The sequence below is a fragment of the Sinocyclocheilus rhinocerous genome, unplaced genomic scaffold (genome assembly GCF_001515625.1).
Source record: "Sinocyclocheilus rhinocerous isolate Xijiao unplaced genomic scaffold, SAMN03320098_v1.1 scaffold2030, whole genome shotgun sequence".
Lineage (NCBI taxonomy): Eukaryota > Metazoa > Chordata > Actinopteri > Cypriniformes > Cyprinidae > Sinocyclocheilus > Sinocyclocheilus rhinocerous.
This window is the reverse complement of record NW_015631067.1, coordinates 11487-26571: the sequence shown is the minus strand read 5'-3', so window position 1 is coordinate 26571 and position 15085 is coordinate 11487. Positions and strand designations below refer to the sequence as shown.

At 36.3% G+C, this 15085-nt stretch overlaps 1 protein-coding gene across 2 annotated transcripts in view; it reads right to left on the bottom strand.

Annotated features, from left to right (window-relative positions):
* The window catches only part of LOC107741486 (uncharacterized), a 12562-nt gene extending 2005 nt beyond the window's left edge, over nt 1–10557 (bottom strand). The window contains exons 1-11 of one of the 2 annotated variants that reach the window (XM_016554222.1): nt 10485–10557; nt 10355–10394; nt 10221–10275; nt 8652–8987; nt 7093–7216; nt 5793–6018; nt 5032–5308; nt 3809–3986; nt 3264–3340; nt 569–749; nt 118–366 (exon numbers count right to left, since the gene is read on the bottom strand). In XM_016554222.1, coding sequence (XP_016409708.1) covers nt 118–366; nt 569–749; nt 3264–3340; nt 3809–3986; nt 5032–5308; nt 5793–6018; nt 7093–7216; nt 8652–8936 — 1597 coding nt within the window. In that variant the 5' untranslated portion in view covers nt 8937–8987; nt 10221–10275; nt 10355–10394; nt 10485–10557. The remainder of the gene's footprint in view (nt 1–117; nt 367–568; nt 750–3263; nt 3341–3808; nt 3987–5031; nt 5309–5792; nt 6019–7092; nt 7217–8651; nt 8988–10220; nt 10276–10354; nt 10395–10484) is intronic. The other variant, XM_016554223.1, reaches the window with a different exon arrangement.
* Between the last annotated feature and the right edge of the window lie 4528 nt (nt 10558–15085).

The following is a 15085-nucleotide window of genomic DNA, read 5'->3' as shown; positions in this document are numbered from 1 at the left end:
CACACATACATATACATATATATATATATATATATATATATATATATATATTACAGGAAAAAGGGCATGTCTGTCATATGCACATAAACACATGATTTACAAATAGGGTGAACGCACCAGCTCTCAACCATTTGCTCTTGTCCCTTGAAGTGTGTTGCGGATGCAAACACCGTGGGAAAACAGGATCTTCATGTGTGTGTATGTCTTGGACATGATTAAGTATTGAAGTCCACTTTGCTACTCGCTCTTGCCCCGAGGAAGAAGAAGCTGCTGTCCAATATATATGGTTTTTTATACTGCGAAGCCACTTCCGCAGTTTCTCACATTCTTTGCTCTGTGAAATCTTCAGCAGTTTCTTGGACAGTCCTAATAATACAAACAAACAAACTGTATTCCAGACATGCACAGACATGCATTATGTATTTAATTCAAAATAATATAAAAGGGACATTCATGGCCAAAGTTATGAATTCAATTCGTAACGTTTGATTCTTAACATTTTTCTGCTTTGTTGATAGAATAACCAGTGTGTGATACTAAGCGAAGCTCCACACACAGGAGCTAATACCTTTTTCTATGTGCCACACATCGTAGTACTGTGTGATGTTAGTCTCCCGCAGGAATTTCTGTACTTGAGGGTGTCGGTCTGTGACAATACTGTCGAAAATCACACCGTGTGCCCTCAAGACATCAAGGCTCCTCTTCAGACCCTCTTTCTCCATATAGTTGCTCCCTCCATCTTCATTACTCTGATTATAAAAAAGGGCAGATATGAACATGGTTGACAATTCCTGTTAGCTCAGGACTAGACATTAAAAAAAAGGTGGCGGCTATTTACACGAAGTTAAAGTGAAAATTTTATAAGTGAAAATAGCATATTTTCTTAGAGATAGAGTCTATTTACACTGTTAAAAAAGCAGGATTTTCTACTATTTATACTACTTATAGACCAATTATAGGTTTGTAAACATTCAGGATGCACGCGCATCATGGTTGCAGAAAACCCGGGAGAGATAGCCTTTACGGCTAGAGAATTTCACGGATAGGGTACAAAATAGTTAGGTTTAAAAAGATTATAAATTATATTGCTTAGATGTCATTTTCAAAATGTTCTCCGCATATTACAAGAGCTTGTCACCCAGCGATAAGCACTGTTATTCAACGAAAGTGACGTTAGAGAGTGGGATCAGTGTTGCCAGATTGGAAATGTCCAAGTATCGTACCAGAAGCTCAAAATGATCGTATTTGGAAGAAAATTACGTACATGAGTCAAACGTACAGAATACAGCTATTTATCTAGACCAACAACTTTTTGACACAACATGCAAATTACCACAATAGATAAAAAACTAGATAAATAACTCCACCTGTGAGCCTCTGTCATCGGAAGCCGGATGCCGGTTGCCAGATGTTGAGGGGGTTCATGGACCGCAAGATAGTGCTCGCTGGCTTAAAAGCAGGGCACCCTCCTGAATTCTTAACACACATTTGAAGCTAAACGCAGACGTTTAAATGGACATACTATGGATGAAAACTGTTAGGATTACTCTACTTTTAAAGCATAAATTCGATTTAAACAATAGGTCTACTATTGTTTAAATCGAATTTATGCTTTAAAAGTAGAGTAATCCTAACAGTTTTCATCCATAGTATGTCCATTTAAACGTCTGCGTTTAGCTTCAAATGGCGTCTTTGACGACAGTATTCTATAAAAATTATTTGCATTCCGATCTTGACATCAAAAGACACACACACACACATGCGCACAATCAAGGTTTTAAATGATAGGGTACTATTTCTTGGAAACACCTCTAGCTTATAGACCAATTATAGGTTTGTAAACATTCAGGATGCGTGCGCATCATGGTTGCAGAAAACCCGGGAGAGATAGCCTTTACAGCTAGAGAATTTCACGGATACGGTACAAAATAGTTAGGTTTAAAAATATTATAAATTATATTGATTAGATGTCATTTTCAAAATGTTCTCCGCATATTACAAGAGCTTGTCACCCAGCGATAAGCACTGTTATTCAACGAAATTGACGTTAGAGAGTGGGATAGTCTTCCAGATCCGAAACAGGGATGACGTTTTTTTTGTGGGCGGAGCCTATATGGAGGCAGAAAATGACAGTTTTCAAGCTTCAGTCTATGGAGCCACGGAATAAAAGAATAAAAAGAGGTAAATTTGATTTTATATTTCAAAATTCTGACTTTATTCTCGCAATTCCGAGATTATATCTCACAATTCTATAAGGAAAAACAACTTGTCATTCTCTCTTTTCCCCTCGGCTCTTCTGGCTTCAGTTTTGACAAACTCACTATTTTTGAGTTAAGTCGAGTTATAAAGTCCGAATTAGGAGATATAAACTTGCATTTGCTAGAAAAAAAGTCAGAATTGTGAGATAAAGTAAATAAATGTTATGTAAAAATGTTAATAGTAAGGTTTAAATAATATTTCATGCTGTAACTGTAGGGCTAATACAATACGTCCCCTATGAACAGCATATGTGAATATTATGTAGACCTATTGTTTAAATCGAATTTATGCTTTAAAAGTAGAGTAATCATAACAGTTTTCATCCATAGTATGTCCATTTAAACGTCTGCGTTTAGCTTCAAATGGCGTCTTTGACGACAGTATTCTATAAAAAGTATTTGCATTCCGATCTTGACATCAAAAGTCACAAAAAGATTTTTTTCTTTTATTCCATGGATTTTACCCATTTATCTCCACTTGTTCCCAGTGTTTTTCTCCAACCACTATGCGCACGCAGCTGCAAGTGATGTAACTGTTACGTCTACTCTGAATTGGTCTATTGCAAATAGTGGCAATTATCTGCACCTCAGTATTGTAGTACATTATAAAACAGTATGCATTAATAACATATTGAGTGTAAATTATCATTTTAATTCAAATTATGAAATGGATGCCACCTTATTGGGACAATAAAGCCCTCCCTACACCTACCCTAACCCTACCTGATACTTTGTCAACTTTTTAATTACTTCCTTCATTTTTATTGAAAATAAATGCCTTTCCGATATGATATGAGATTTGAAAAGGGAGAAAAAAGTTTGGCAAAAGGCAGTCTTGAACTCAGGTCAATCGCATCAAAAAGCACGAGCTTTACCATCTATGCCACTGGAACGGATGTTTCATAGTCTGCTGCTCTGAAATGGCTTACATTGACATTTGACGTCAAAATTTCAATAATTTTAATTTCATTAAATGTTTGTAACAGTCTGTATTTTTATACTCACCTGAAGTAGCTGCAGATCAATAATAGTGCTTGTCCTTAGGTCCATCACAGAGTAACTGCCAAACTTGGCAGAATGACCTTTACAGATAAAGGTGTTATGTTTAATTTGTCTTCATATGTGACCCTGGAGCACAAAACCAGTCACAAGTAGCACAGGTATATTTGTAGCAATAGCCAACAATACATTGTATGCCAAAAATCATTAGTATATTAAGTAAAAATCATTTTCCATGAAGACATTTAGTAAATTCCCTAACGTAAATGTATCAAAACTTAATTTTTGATTAGTAATATGCATTGCTAAGAACTTCATCTGGACAACTTTAAAGATGATTTTCTCAATATTTAGATTTTTTTGCACCCTCAGATTCCAGATTTTCAAATAGTTGTGTATCAGCCAAATATTAGCTTATTTATTCAGCTTTCAGATGATTTCAATAATTTCAAATTTACCCTTATGACTGTTTTTGTGATCCAGGGTCACATATGTCTTTTTATGATGCCTTGCTTTCACAGTAATCTCTAAACCGAGACAGTTTTTAGTACCTGGTAAGTTAACCCTCAAGTCACCTCCTAGGACAATGTTCTGCTGTTGACAGAGCTGCTGTAACATGCCATCCTGTGCGGTCTTCCAGCTATGAACAATTGCAGGCTCTATGTAACTTCGGGCATGTTTTCGAAAGGTCTCATAGTTTATCATTTTCAGCTGCATTGCCCGGAAGATCTTAGGTCAGAAAAAGAGGAGTGTTTTTTTCAGTATGGCTTCAGGGACAGTATGTTCATTTCTCCATGTCAAGTGTAGTTATTGAAGAATTAGTTCACCCAAAAATGAAAATTAGCCCGTGATTGACTCATCCTCGAGGCATCCTAGGTGTATATGACTTTCTTCTTTCAGATAAATCCAATCGGAGTTATATTAAAAATTGTCTTTGCTCTTCCAAGCGTTAGAATGGCAGTCAATGGCTGTTATTTTTCAACAGTCCGAAAGTAAAATAAAGCGTGCGCGCATCCATAATAAAACGTGCCTCACACTGCTCCGGGGGATGAATAAAGGCCCCCTGTAGCGAATCCATGCGTTTTTGTAAGAAAAATATCCATATTTCAAACGTAATAAACACTTTTCTCTCACTTCCGGTATCTGTCATACGCGGAAGCCGTTCCGTAGATATGCTAGTCTCGCAAGTTTGTTTACAGGAGCAAAGGAAGCAAAGTTTCCTTACTTTAGCAAAGGAAAACCAGTCTCCTCTTGGCTTATATCAAAATCCTCCGACATTCTTCTTTACAAATCCTCATTTTGTGCTGCTAATTCGTGACTGACGTTTTGTTTTGCTCTCTCTCCGCGTTCGTCACTAATCACGCGACGCCGACTTCCGCTTTTGACAGTTAGATGAAGTGAGAGGAATGTGTTCATTACGTTTAAAATATGGACATTTTTCTTACAGAAATGCATCGATTCGCTGCAGGAGGCCTTTATTCACCCCCCGGAGCCGTGTGAGGCAACGTTTTATTATGGATGGATGCACTTTATTTGACGTCTTTTGGACTGTTGAACAGAAACATCCACCTACTGCCATTCTAAAGCTTGGAAGAGCAAGGATAATTCTTAATATAACTCCGACTGGAATCGTCTGAAAGAAGAAAGTCAGATACACCTAGGATGCCTTGAGGGTAAGCATGGGCTAATTTTCATTTTTGGGTGAACTAACCCTTTAATGATATTAAACACTATAGTCAATTATTGGCTATACAGTGAAATTCTTATCCCCTACCTTTTTAAGTTTGAAGAAAGAGGCACCAGAGGCATACAGTGCAACAGAAAGCTGAAGGTTTCCTGCAGCAGTGCTTCCAAGAATTGGCTGACTATTCCATTTTCTAGAGAAATCACAGTCTGGGCACCGTTGTTCTACAGAGAGGAACGTGCCAACCCTTCTCGTCCGCACATCGGAAACACGGTAACACTCAGGGCACTGCTCAAAGAGCTCCAGTAGGCAGCTTTCATAAACAATGTATGTTGCATTCTTATGAGCCGGCTTGGAAGATTGCATCCTATTAGAATAACACAGATTTTATAAAAAAAAGTGACCCTGGACCACAAAACCAGTCTTTTTTTTAAAGAATTTGGGATCTGAAATTTGAGATCTACAACTATTTGAAAATCTGGAATCTGAGGGTGCAAAAAAATCTAAATATTGAGAAAATCGCCTTTAAAGTTGTCCAGATGAAGTTCTTAGCAATGCATATTACTAATCAAAAATTAAGTTTTGATATATTTACGGTAGAAAATTTACAAAATATCTTCATGGAACATGATATTTACGTAATATCCTAATGATTTTTGGCATAAAAGAAAAATGGATCATTTTTATGCATACAATGTATTGTTGGCTATTGCTACAAATATACCTGTGCTACTAATGACTGGTTTTGTGCTCCAGGGTCACAAATGACCAAATTACACATAACATCTTAAATATTTTGAGGAATGCAATCCAACTGAATGCAAAATGTTAAGAAAAGTCTTGTTACTCACGTCACATCTGTTGGCTTAGTCAAAGCTGTGACAGAGTCTACAGGATCATATGTAGAATCTATCGGCTCTTTGGTGATCAGACTTGAGCTGCCTCCAAACGGGTCCTCCTCTTCCTCCACCAGCTTCAAACGAGATCTCTTATTCGGCCTCTTTTTTGATGTTGATGACAGCAGTGGTTGTGAGAAGCCAACACCAATATCAGGGCATGACATAGCTGTCTGTGTGCCTATTAGGGATCCAACAATACAGTTAGTCCACAGTTCAATACATACCTCGGTTTTTGGTTCAGTTCTGATGGCTTGGCACATCAGAGTGTTTTTTTGCAAAATATTAACAACAAAAAAACTCCTGTAAACTTATGTACACTGGTAAAATCGTGGATTATTATATGCCTACTTAATTTCTTTTGAGAGCGGTATTATTTTTACCTAAAAAAGTATGTATTGGCCATTACCGAGCGCTATAAACACATGTAATGTCTGTTTCATTCATACTGGACCCCAGAAGGCGCCCTCGCGCAGAAAATCCACATATGCATCACAGAAGCAACAGAACTGATGACTTTCCAGGAAATCCCTAATATGGATAAAGGTATCGCTATCACTGTAACTGAATAAAAAGAAGATATAACGTTAAACGTTTTGAATGGTGAAACGTAAGGACAATAAACACTCGCCTGCAGCAATATATGGTTTATCTGTGTTCTTCAAGCTTTTCGGGTATTTTCATAATGATTAAGTATATTTGTAAGCCAATTGCTAATCGACATAGCCTTTATTACAGTACGTATTTTCTGCCTCATTCTGTGATAAGAAGCCACATCAGATCACAAAAGGAAGTTATTTCAAACACTTGACTAATGTTGTGACGTAAAAACAAGTTATAATGGCCTCTTTTGTTGAACAACAGGTTTAGAAAGACTTCTCATAGCAAGTCATTACAAGGGAAGATGTACGGCGTGTGCTGCTAATGCACATTATAAACGGGGAAACATTTACTCATCTCAGCACGTTAATTCACGGGCACACACAGCCAATTCTGAGAGAAATAAAACACATGGAAATTATTTAAACGCAAAACCACAATTCACGAGCGCATACTGAACCGTGGATGTCGTACCGAACGGTTTGATATTATATTGAGAACTGTGACATCCTTAGTGCCTATGTTATATAATAATAGACATTTTGCTACCGTGGAATAATATGAAATTAAAAAATGAATAGCAATTACAACTTAAAAAAACACCACAGAAACAGAATAAATGAATTCACACTCTGTAGGATCTAGATCAGCAAACCTGTGCTTTTGTAGTGAGGGCGTAGAGTTTTTATTGACAACTGGGTGCCAACGGTGCAGAGTTGTGTCATGTCCGTCTGGCAGGCCACATGATGCACCTTGGCCCATTCTTCAGACGAGCTTGACTAAACAAAAGTAAATAAGTGAATGGGTAAAATATATTACCCCGTCATTATATATTTAAAGACATCAATGGGAGTGCTAATCGTCTTGAATCATACGTAGTTGCAGGCTGTACAAACTATTTGGAAGGTATTGCATTAAAGTCACCATTCTTATTCATGCAGTTATAACAGCTCAAAAAATATTTAATATACATTTGTAAAGGACTAGTCATTACCAAACACCTTTATAAGCCCTCTACAAAGGTAACCTTAATGTAGTGTTACCATGTCATCTTTACAGAAAACAGACAGTTTATAATAACACAATCACCTTAATGTAATGTTCATTATAAACGTGCGGTTATGCATGTTATTGAGAATGTTATAAATAGAAATGATGACAATGTTCTCTGAGACTGTTAAAGGATAAGTTCACTTCCAGAATAAAAATTTCCTGAAATTTTATTTACCCCCATGTCATCCAAGATGTTCATGTCTTTCTTTCTTCAGTCGCAAAGAATTTTAAGTTTTTTGAGGAAAACATTTCAGGATTTTTCTCCATATAGTGGACTTCAATGGTGGCCAACGATTTGAACGTCCAAAATGCAGTTTCAGTGCAACTTCAAAGGGCTCTACACGATCCCAGCCAAGGAATAAGGGTCTTATCTAGCGAAACGATCTGTCATTTTCTGAAAAAAATTAATATTTATACACTTTTTAACCACAAAAGCTGGGCTTGCTCTAGCTCTTCGATGTGCGTCTTCACACATTACGTAATCCTGTTGGAAAGGTCATGTGCAGTTAGCTCTTCCTCTTTGTACTTCAGTTAAAACGCCATCTTATTTTCTCCTCCAACTTTAAAATCATCCGGCATAGTTGTTTTACCTTTTTAGTAAAGGGCAATGACTTTCTTTTGCATGTTGGTTTCGTAAACACTGGGTCAGTACTTCTGCCTGTGTCACGCGCAGTGTTGGGAGTAACGCATTACAAAAGTAATAATATTACAGTAGTAACGCATTACAATTCAGAGACAGTAATATTGTAATGTAACTAATTACTTTCAAAAGACAGTAACTAGTAATATATAATGTATTACATTTTGGAAGTAACTTGCCCAACACTGGTCACGCATGACCTTTCCAACACATCAGCTAATAAAGACACACATGCGCATTGCAGAGCTAATGCTAGCCGAGCATTTGTGGTTAAAAACTGTATAAATATTACTTTTTTCCAGATAATGACCGATGATTTCGCTAGATAAGACTATTATTCCTCGGCTGGGATCGTGTAGAGCTCTTTGAAGCTGCAATTTGGACTTTCAAATCGTTGGCCACCATTAAAGTCACGATATGGAGAAAAATCCTGGAATGTTCTTTAGCCGAAACTTGCTAAGCACATTTCTAGGAAAAGTGATTTGCAAATAAAAAAAAAATAAAAAAAAACATTTACTCACTTCTGCTGAAGGTGAAGCTGGATCACGAACAGTTGGTACCGAGCCATCCCTCAGGATCAATTTTGTAGCAAAACCTGCTTTGTACTGACCCTCATTTACAAAGCAGTCTTGTGTAAAATGATTCGAGCAGACATAGACGCATTTAGGTAGATCAGGGGGCGCATCCCCTTCAAAAACAAATGAAATCCACTGCGTCTTCAGCGGCTCAGATGTTGGGACTAAGTGACGACAGCCATGTTCATTCTTACAGCCAACAACAGAGCACCTCAATCGCTTGGGAGCCATTCTCCGGCGTCGAAACAATGGCGGACTGTTTACAGCTCACTCAGGGCGGGTCTGTGATAAAACACCAGCAATCAGCAATCATCAATCAACAATCGTGGGAGGAGCCTGTGCAACGTGACATCACACAGACAAGAATCTGAGAACGGCTTGATCTGAGACATTGATTTTTATTTGTGACCCTGCAGCACAAAAGCAGTCATAAGTAGCACAGGTATATTTGTAGCAATAGCCAACAATACATTGTATGGGTCAAAATTATCCATTTTTCTTTTATGCCAGAAATCATTAGGATATTACGTAAATATCATGTTCCATGAAGATATTTTGTAAATTTTCTAACATAAATTGATTAGTATTGTTCATTATAAACGTGCGGTTATGCATGCTATTGAGAATGTTATAAATCGAAATTATGACAATGTTCTCTGAGACTGTTAAAGGATAAGTTCACTTCCAGAATAAAAATGTCCTCATATGCATTGCTAAGAACTTCATTTTGACAACTTTAAAGGCGATTTTCTCAATATCTTGATTTGTTTTGCACCCTCAGATTCCAGCCAAATATTGTCCTATCCTAACAAGCCATACATCAAAGGAAAGCTTATTTCATTACAATTTCATAATTTTCAGAAAAAAAAAAGAAAAAAAAAAACACCTTATGACTGGACCTTTTGTGGTCCTAGGTACTAGGTGGATTTTTATCATTATAGGGTGGTTGTGTACACACACTGCCAACACACATTTATGTTCAAACACCATATAAAGGTAAGTTTGCATCTGATGACCCCTTTAATACATTTGGCCAAAATCTGGAAAAGATGGTGCTGTATTGGCTATGACTAAGTGCAAGAAAGGCTGCTAGATCAAGACTCTCTTCGTGTGTTTTTCTTTTTGGGTAAAGAAAACTCTGTACTTTATTATTATTGTAAAGCCTATCTATGACAAGCAAAACATTTCTATACCTGAATCATCCTTGTAATCGTCATTTATTAGCAACTGAAATGCTCTAAAGCAGGTAACGTTACACACAAATAGGCTTAGCTGGTAGCAAGTTGCAAAGTGCAATACTTTACTTTACATCTAATTTAAACAGTAATTCTAAACAGTGAAAAAGACCAGCTCCTTAAACAGAGCCAGACAAAACACCCTCATTATTGTGCTATAATCATTCAAAATCATTTTTAAAAGACCAACACATCTAATAACATATAAATACAAACATACACATTTCAATACATTTAAATACAGCACAATATAAAACAAACATACACTTCAATCGCATACCTAGCACCAGCTCCGACAACAGTTCTCCAGCTCTGGCATAAACCCTCGTTGCCGTCTGCACAACATATTTTATAAACATAATTATACAAAATATCACACTTTAGTATTAGCCTACATCAAACATTGTCACATACCTAACAACAGCTACAACTGTTTTCCAAACCTGGCACAAACCTGCACAAAATATTTTAACGCACATGATTACAAAATATCACGCATTTAAAAAGTGTTACAGCCAACATAACCAATAAAACTTGTATTTACCTCAAACAGAGAAATCACAGTTACCATTGCTCCAAAGCTAATGCTATTCCATTCATAAAGGACGCGAGGCTGGAAACTACCGTACTCACCCTACCAAAGAGGACTACCGTAAATACTCTATTAAATACTATTAAATAGTATTATTATTATTATTATTATTCGTTTTTAAGCCCTGGTAAAAAAAAATATATATATATATTATCTACTTCCTTGATATCATCTTAATCATCTTAATTTCTATTTTTTTTTATTGTTTGTTTCTCTATTTTCTTAATCTGATGGAGCAGAAAACATTATGCTCTCAACAGATGGTCTGACAATCCATCAGACTGCAGTCGCTGTACGACAGATCTCTGATACAGCCATTCCATATGATCACTCTAAGATCCTGAACAAAATAATTATATAACCGAAACTTGGTAGAGTGGGGTAAGATGAGCCATCGTTTACTTGTGTGGTCCTCAAGATAAGGGAAAATGAGGCAGAAGTACAATGAAAGTATCTAAAATTTCAGAATGTTTCCTATCATTTTAAATGGTCAGAATGTATCTATGACAAAGGGTTCTAAAAAATATGGCTTCTTATAAAAAAGTGTTTCTGTGGCTCAATTTGCCCCAGGGTGGGGGTAAGTTGACCCGAGTCAGTAGGTAAGATGCACCATCTGGGTGTTAAATGACCATCTGACTGAATCTGTTTCAAACCCATGTTCAATTTTAAAGATTATCTCTTTTAAAAACTAATTTAATAATCAAATTTCCTTTTTCAAACAGTCATATTTCTTTTCTTAAAGCTAACTTAAACAACATAAAACCAACCAAATAAAGTTTACATTTCAGTCTTTAATTGTTTGCATTTCTGAAACAATGCGTTGAACACCGTAATTGTAATCCTTCCCAAAAACAGACTAAACAGAGTTTGTTGAAGTGCTTTTGCTTTCGCCTAGAAACACACAGCGTCTCCTTGACATGGCTGCTTCAACACTAACTGCTGTTCCTGAAACCACGCCTTCTTTCTTTGCTTGCACATTTGGGCCGCATTATGCAAATATTTCCACATAGTGAGGTAGATATGTTGGGACGTTTTAGAACGAGCCGTTTTAGGTAGGCGTGGCAGAGTCTTAACTTTGATAAAGAATATCTCTTTGGCTTTGAGACTTTAGTCTTTGCAACTTCAGGGATCTTATCTATGCACAATCAGCTTGTAACACTCCAAAGAGAAAGGAAAACTTGAAATCGCATCATATGACCCCTTTAAATAAAAAAATGAATTAGAATGAAAGAATAAATGTCACTGAAACTAATAAACATTTTAGTCAAAAGATTATTGGCATGGTAGCTTTTCTGCAATGTTTAACAGTCCATTAGGGACTACAGGTGGAAAGATGTATATGATTATGTGATGAAAAGCATCTGGTTCTTGAGAAGGATTTGGTGCACTTGTACACTGTCCCTATCAAATAAACTACGACTAATATTATGATAAACTAAATCAGTTGTAATACCAGTTTATACTTCAGAGATTTAACTTAACTTCAGTGCCTTACGGTGGGGTAAGTAAAAATGCTGGCTCAATTTACCCCACAACATTTGGCTCGCTTTGCCCCATAGCTGCCATTTGGGGAGGGGGGGTAGCTCGCTTACCAATTCAGGCTAATATTTAGCTAAATAATTTGCATGGTTGCTAAAGCAACTGCATGCATTATAAATATTTTAGACCTTGATCAATTTCTTTGATGAAACAGCCATTACATCTGTTATGCTGAAATTATACCTTGACAAGCCAAAAACAGTTTTTAAAGTAATTGGGTGCCTTCATCTCCTCCCATGTGTTTCTTTTCTTCACAGTCTGGCAGAAATGATGGGTGCTTCCAAAATACATGGTCACATGACAGTAAAAGTGAACAGTTACCAAGCTACAGGGGGTGGGTCACCTTACCCACTGGCTCATCTTACCCACTCTCCTCCTATGTATCATTAGGGAGAATGTCATTTGGATAAAAACAGTGAAAAAGCTTGAGACTGCACTGAATGAGAAGCAGTGATACACTGTAAAAAATTGCTGTAAAAAAACGGCCATATTCTGACAGTAACATCCTGTTTTTTCATTACAACATTACAATCCTGTAAAAAAAACAATGTATTCTGGGTAATATTTGTTATTTTCAAGAAAGTATCCTTCTGCAGTCCTTGTAGTATCAGCATTCAGATTCGACACTCAGAGACTGTTTCAAATCACACCCTACATCAGTGTTTGCTTTAGTTGGGCTCTTGACCCTTCACTTTTTAATGCTAGCTTGTCTGGTTGTTGTAACTGTGTTTGTAAAGCACATTTGTTGTAGCAATAAAAGCGTAGAAAAATTATGCTTATATGGTTCTGGTTAATTATTCTATCATAATTTTTGCTTTAAAACTACAGCATCTCTTAGACACACAGAGACATCAAGAATCAGCACATGAATCTCAACAATGGTGACAATCAAAAGCTGCATGCTGGGTACCAGCACAGGAAAAAAACTCATCCATGATTCCCAGCATGCATTGCGGCATGAATAAATTATGCAGCTGAATTGTCCACTTATTTTCTTTAATTCTTACTAGGTGCTTTTATTTTTGCTTTTGTTTTTGTGTTGAGTTTTAGTAGCGTGTTTTGTGATGTTCAGAGTCGATCTGTTTATTAATTTTTTTGATTGTCACCGTTGTTGAGATTTTTAGTAGCGTGTTTTGTGATGTTCAGAGTCGATCTGTTTATTAATTTTTTTGATTGTCACTGATTCATAAGCTGATTTTTCATGTGTGTGTTTCATAGTTAGAGCTCCTTTTTTTTTTTGAGTGATGTGTGTGATCTTTCATAATAGCCCGCTTGTTCTTTTGCTCTAATATGTTACCATAACATCACTTTGGTACAAAAAGAGACTCTGGACAAAATCAGTGAACCTGTTTTTTTTTAAAGATGGTAATGTCATTTGTGAATCTTAATCATCAGCATTACATATTATACTTTAGCCATTTTTTACCACAACAAATGCATTGAGAAACACAATGGTTAAAGCAGCCAAATATAGACAATGTTAAAAAATCAAGGCTCAAGATTCCAACTAAAGCAAATACTGATCTCCATCATGGTAGTGTCCGAAAACAACAGCATCTAAACCTCTGTTAATTTTCAATAAGCACTTCTGTACACATCTGACAGAAATAGCATCAGTCTGGTTAGTAATGTGAAGCTGGTGATGCTGTTTTAGGAGTTGTTTAATCAGATCTTGAGAGATTTCATGTCTTTTATTTCAGTTGATATCATCTAAGGCTGTGGCTGAAGTCAGTTGTAGTTCTTGTGTTTCTCTTTTCTTCAGTGATTCTGCTTGTTAACAGCAGCTGTTCATCACTAATGCTCAATCATCACTTAATTAATCACAGAATTATCTCATTAACTTCAGCACTGCTTCACTCTGTAGTGTGGACACATTATAAGTGTTCATTTAAAACTGAGTATTTTGTTGTGGGGTTTAAAGGGTTAAATATGTAAGATGGGAAAAAAACAGCATGAAATGTAATTTAACAGTAATAAACTGTAATTATTTTACAGCCACAAACTGTAAAAAAAAACAGTTATTTACTGGCACCATGGTTGCCAGTAAATAACTGTTTTTCTACAGTTTGTTGCCGTTAAGTCCAGGAAAAAACAGCAATATACTGTAAAACGTAAGAGTCAGATTTACCAAATGAAAAAAGTTAATTTGACTGAAATATTTGTGAACATTCATAGAAAAAAATTATGCAAAGTCATGAACTGATAAGGAGAGTAAATATTGAACTGAACTGTATTATTGTGTTTTGGCACAAGAGAGATCTGTTAGTTTAATGTAGTTTTGTAGGTCACCATTGTGCTGGAGAGTAGAGCCTGTGCTTCAGTCAATGATGAGCCACAAGCACGGATGTTTTGCTGCTTTATTTAAAGGCAGTAACTGTGGAGTTGTTGATACAGTAATGATCTCTTTGTTACTTCATCTCACACACGTGTGCTATAGCTAGCAATGAACTGCAATGATTTTAGTTAAAGTCATGTTTTTAGTTATTTTGCTGTTACACATTAAGTGTTTGCAGTTTTATACTAAGAAATATTCCTTCTCAGTGGACTCAAATGAAATAAGTTCACAGTACTAACATCGTATGAATGCTAGTTTTTAAACTCGAACTGTTTGAAGCAATGGGAGCGGAGTTAATTTCCATGGTAGAATTACGGTAAAACACTGTAAAAATTAAGAGTTGTAAATTAACGGTTGAGAGCTGTAAATTAACAGTACCTTACTGGCAACCCTGCTGCCAGTAAATTACTGTTATTTAACGGCACAATTTTTTACAGTGTAAAAAGTACAAGAGTAATGTGTTTTAAATAACAACTCTTTAGCATTTTGTTGCTGTACCCTGATATATATAGTATTTTTGTTTGCTTTTACATATCTATCCTCCTGAGACCCTCCGTCCTCAGTATAGAGGACATTATATTTTAGTGCATTTCTCTGAGACTACATGCCACGGATGTCCTGTAATGAGCACATCTAGGGCTTTTCAGCAATACCAAGTGTTTGGAAGTTGGTCTCGTTG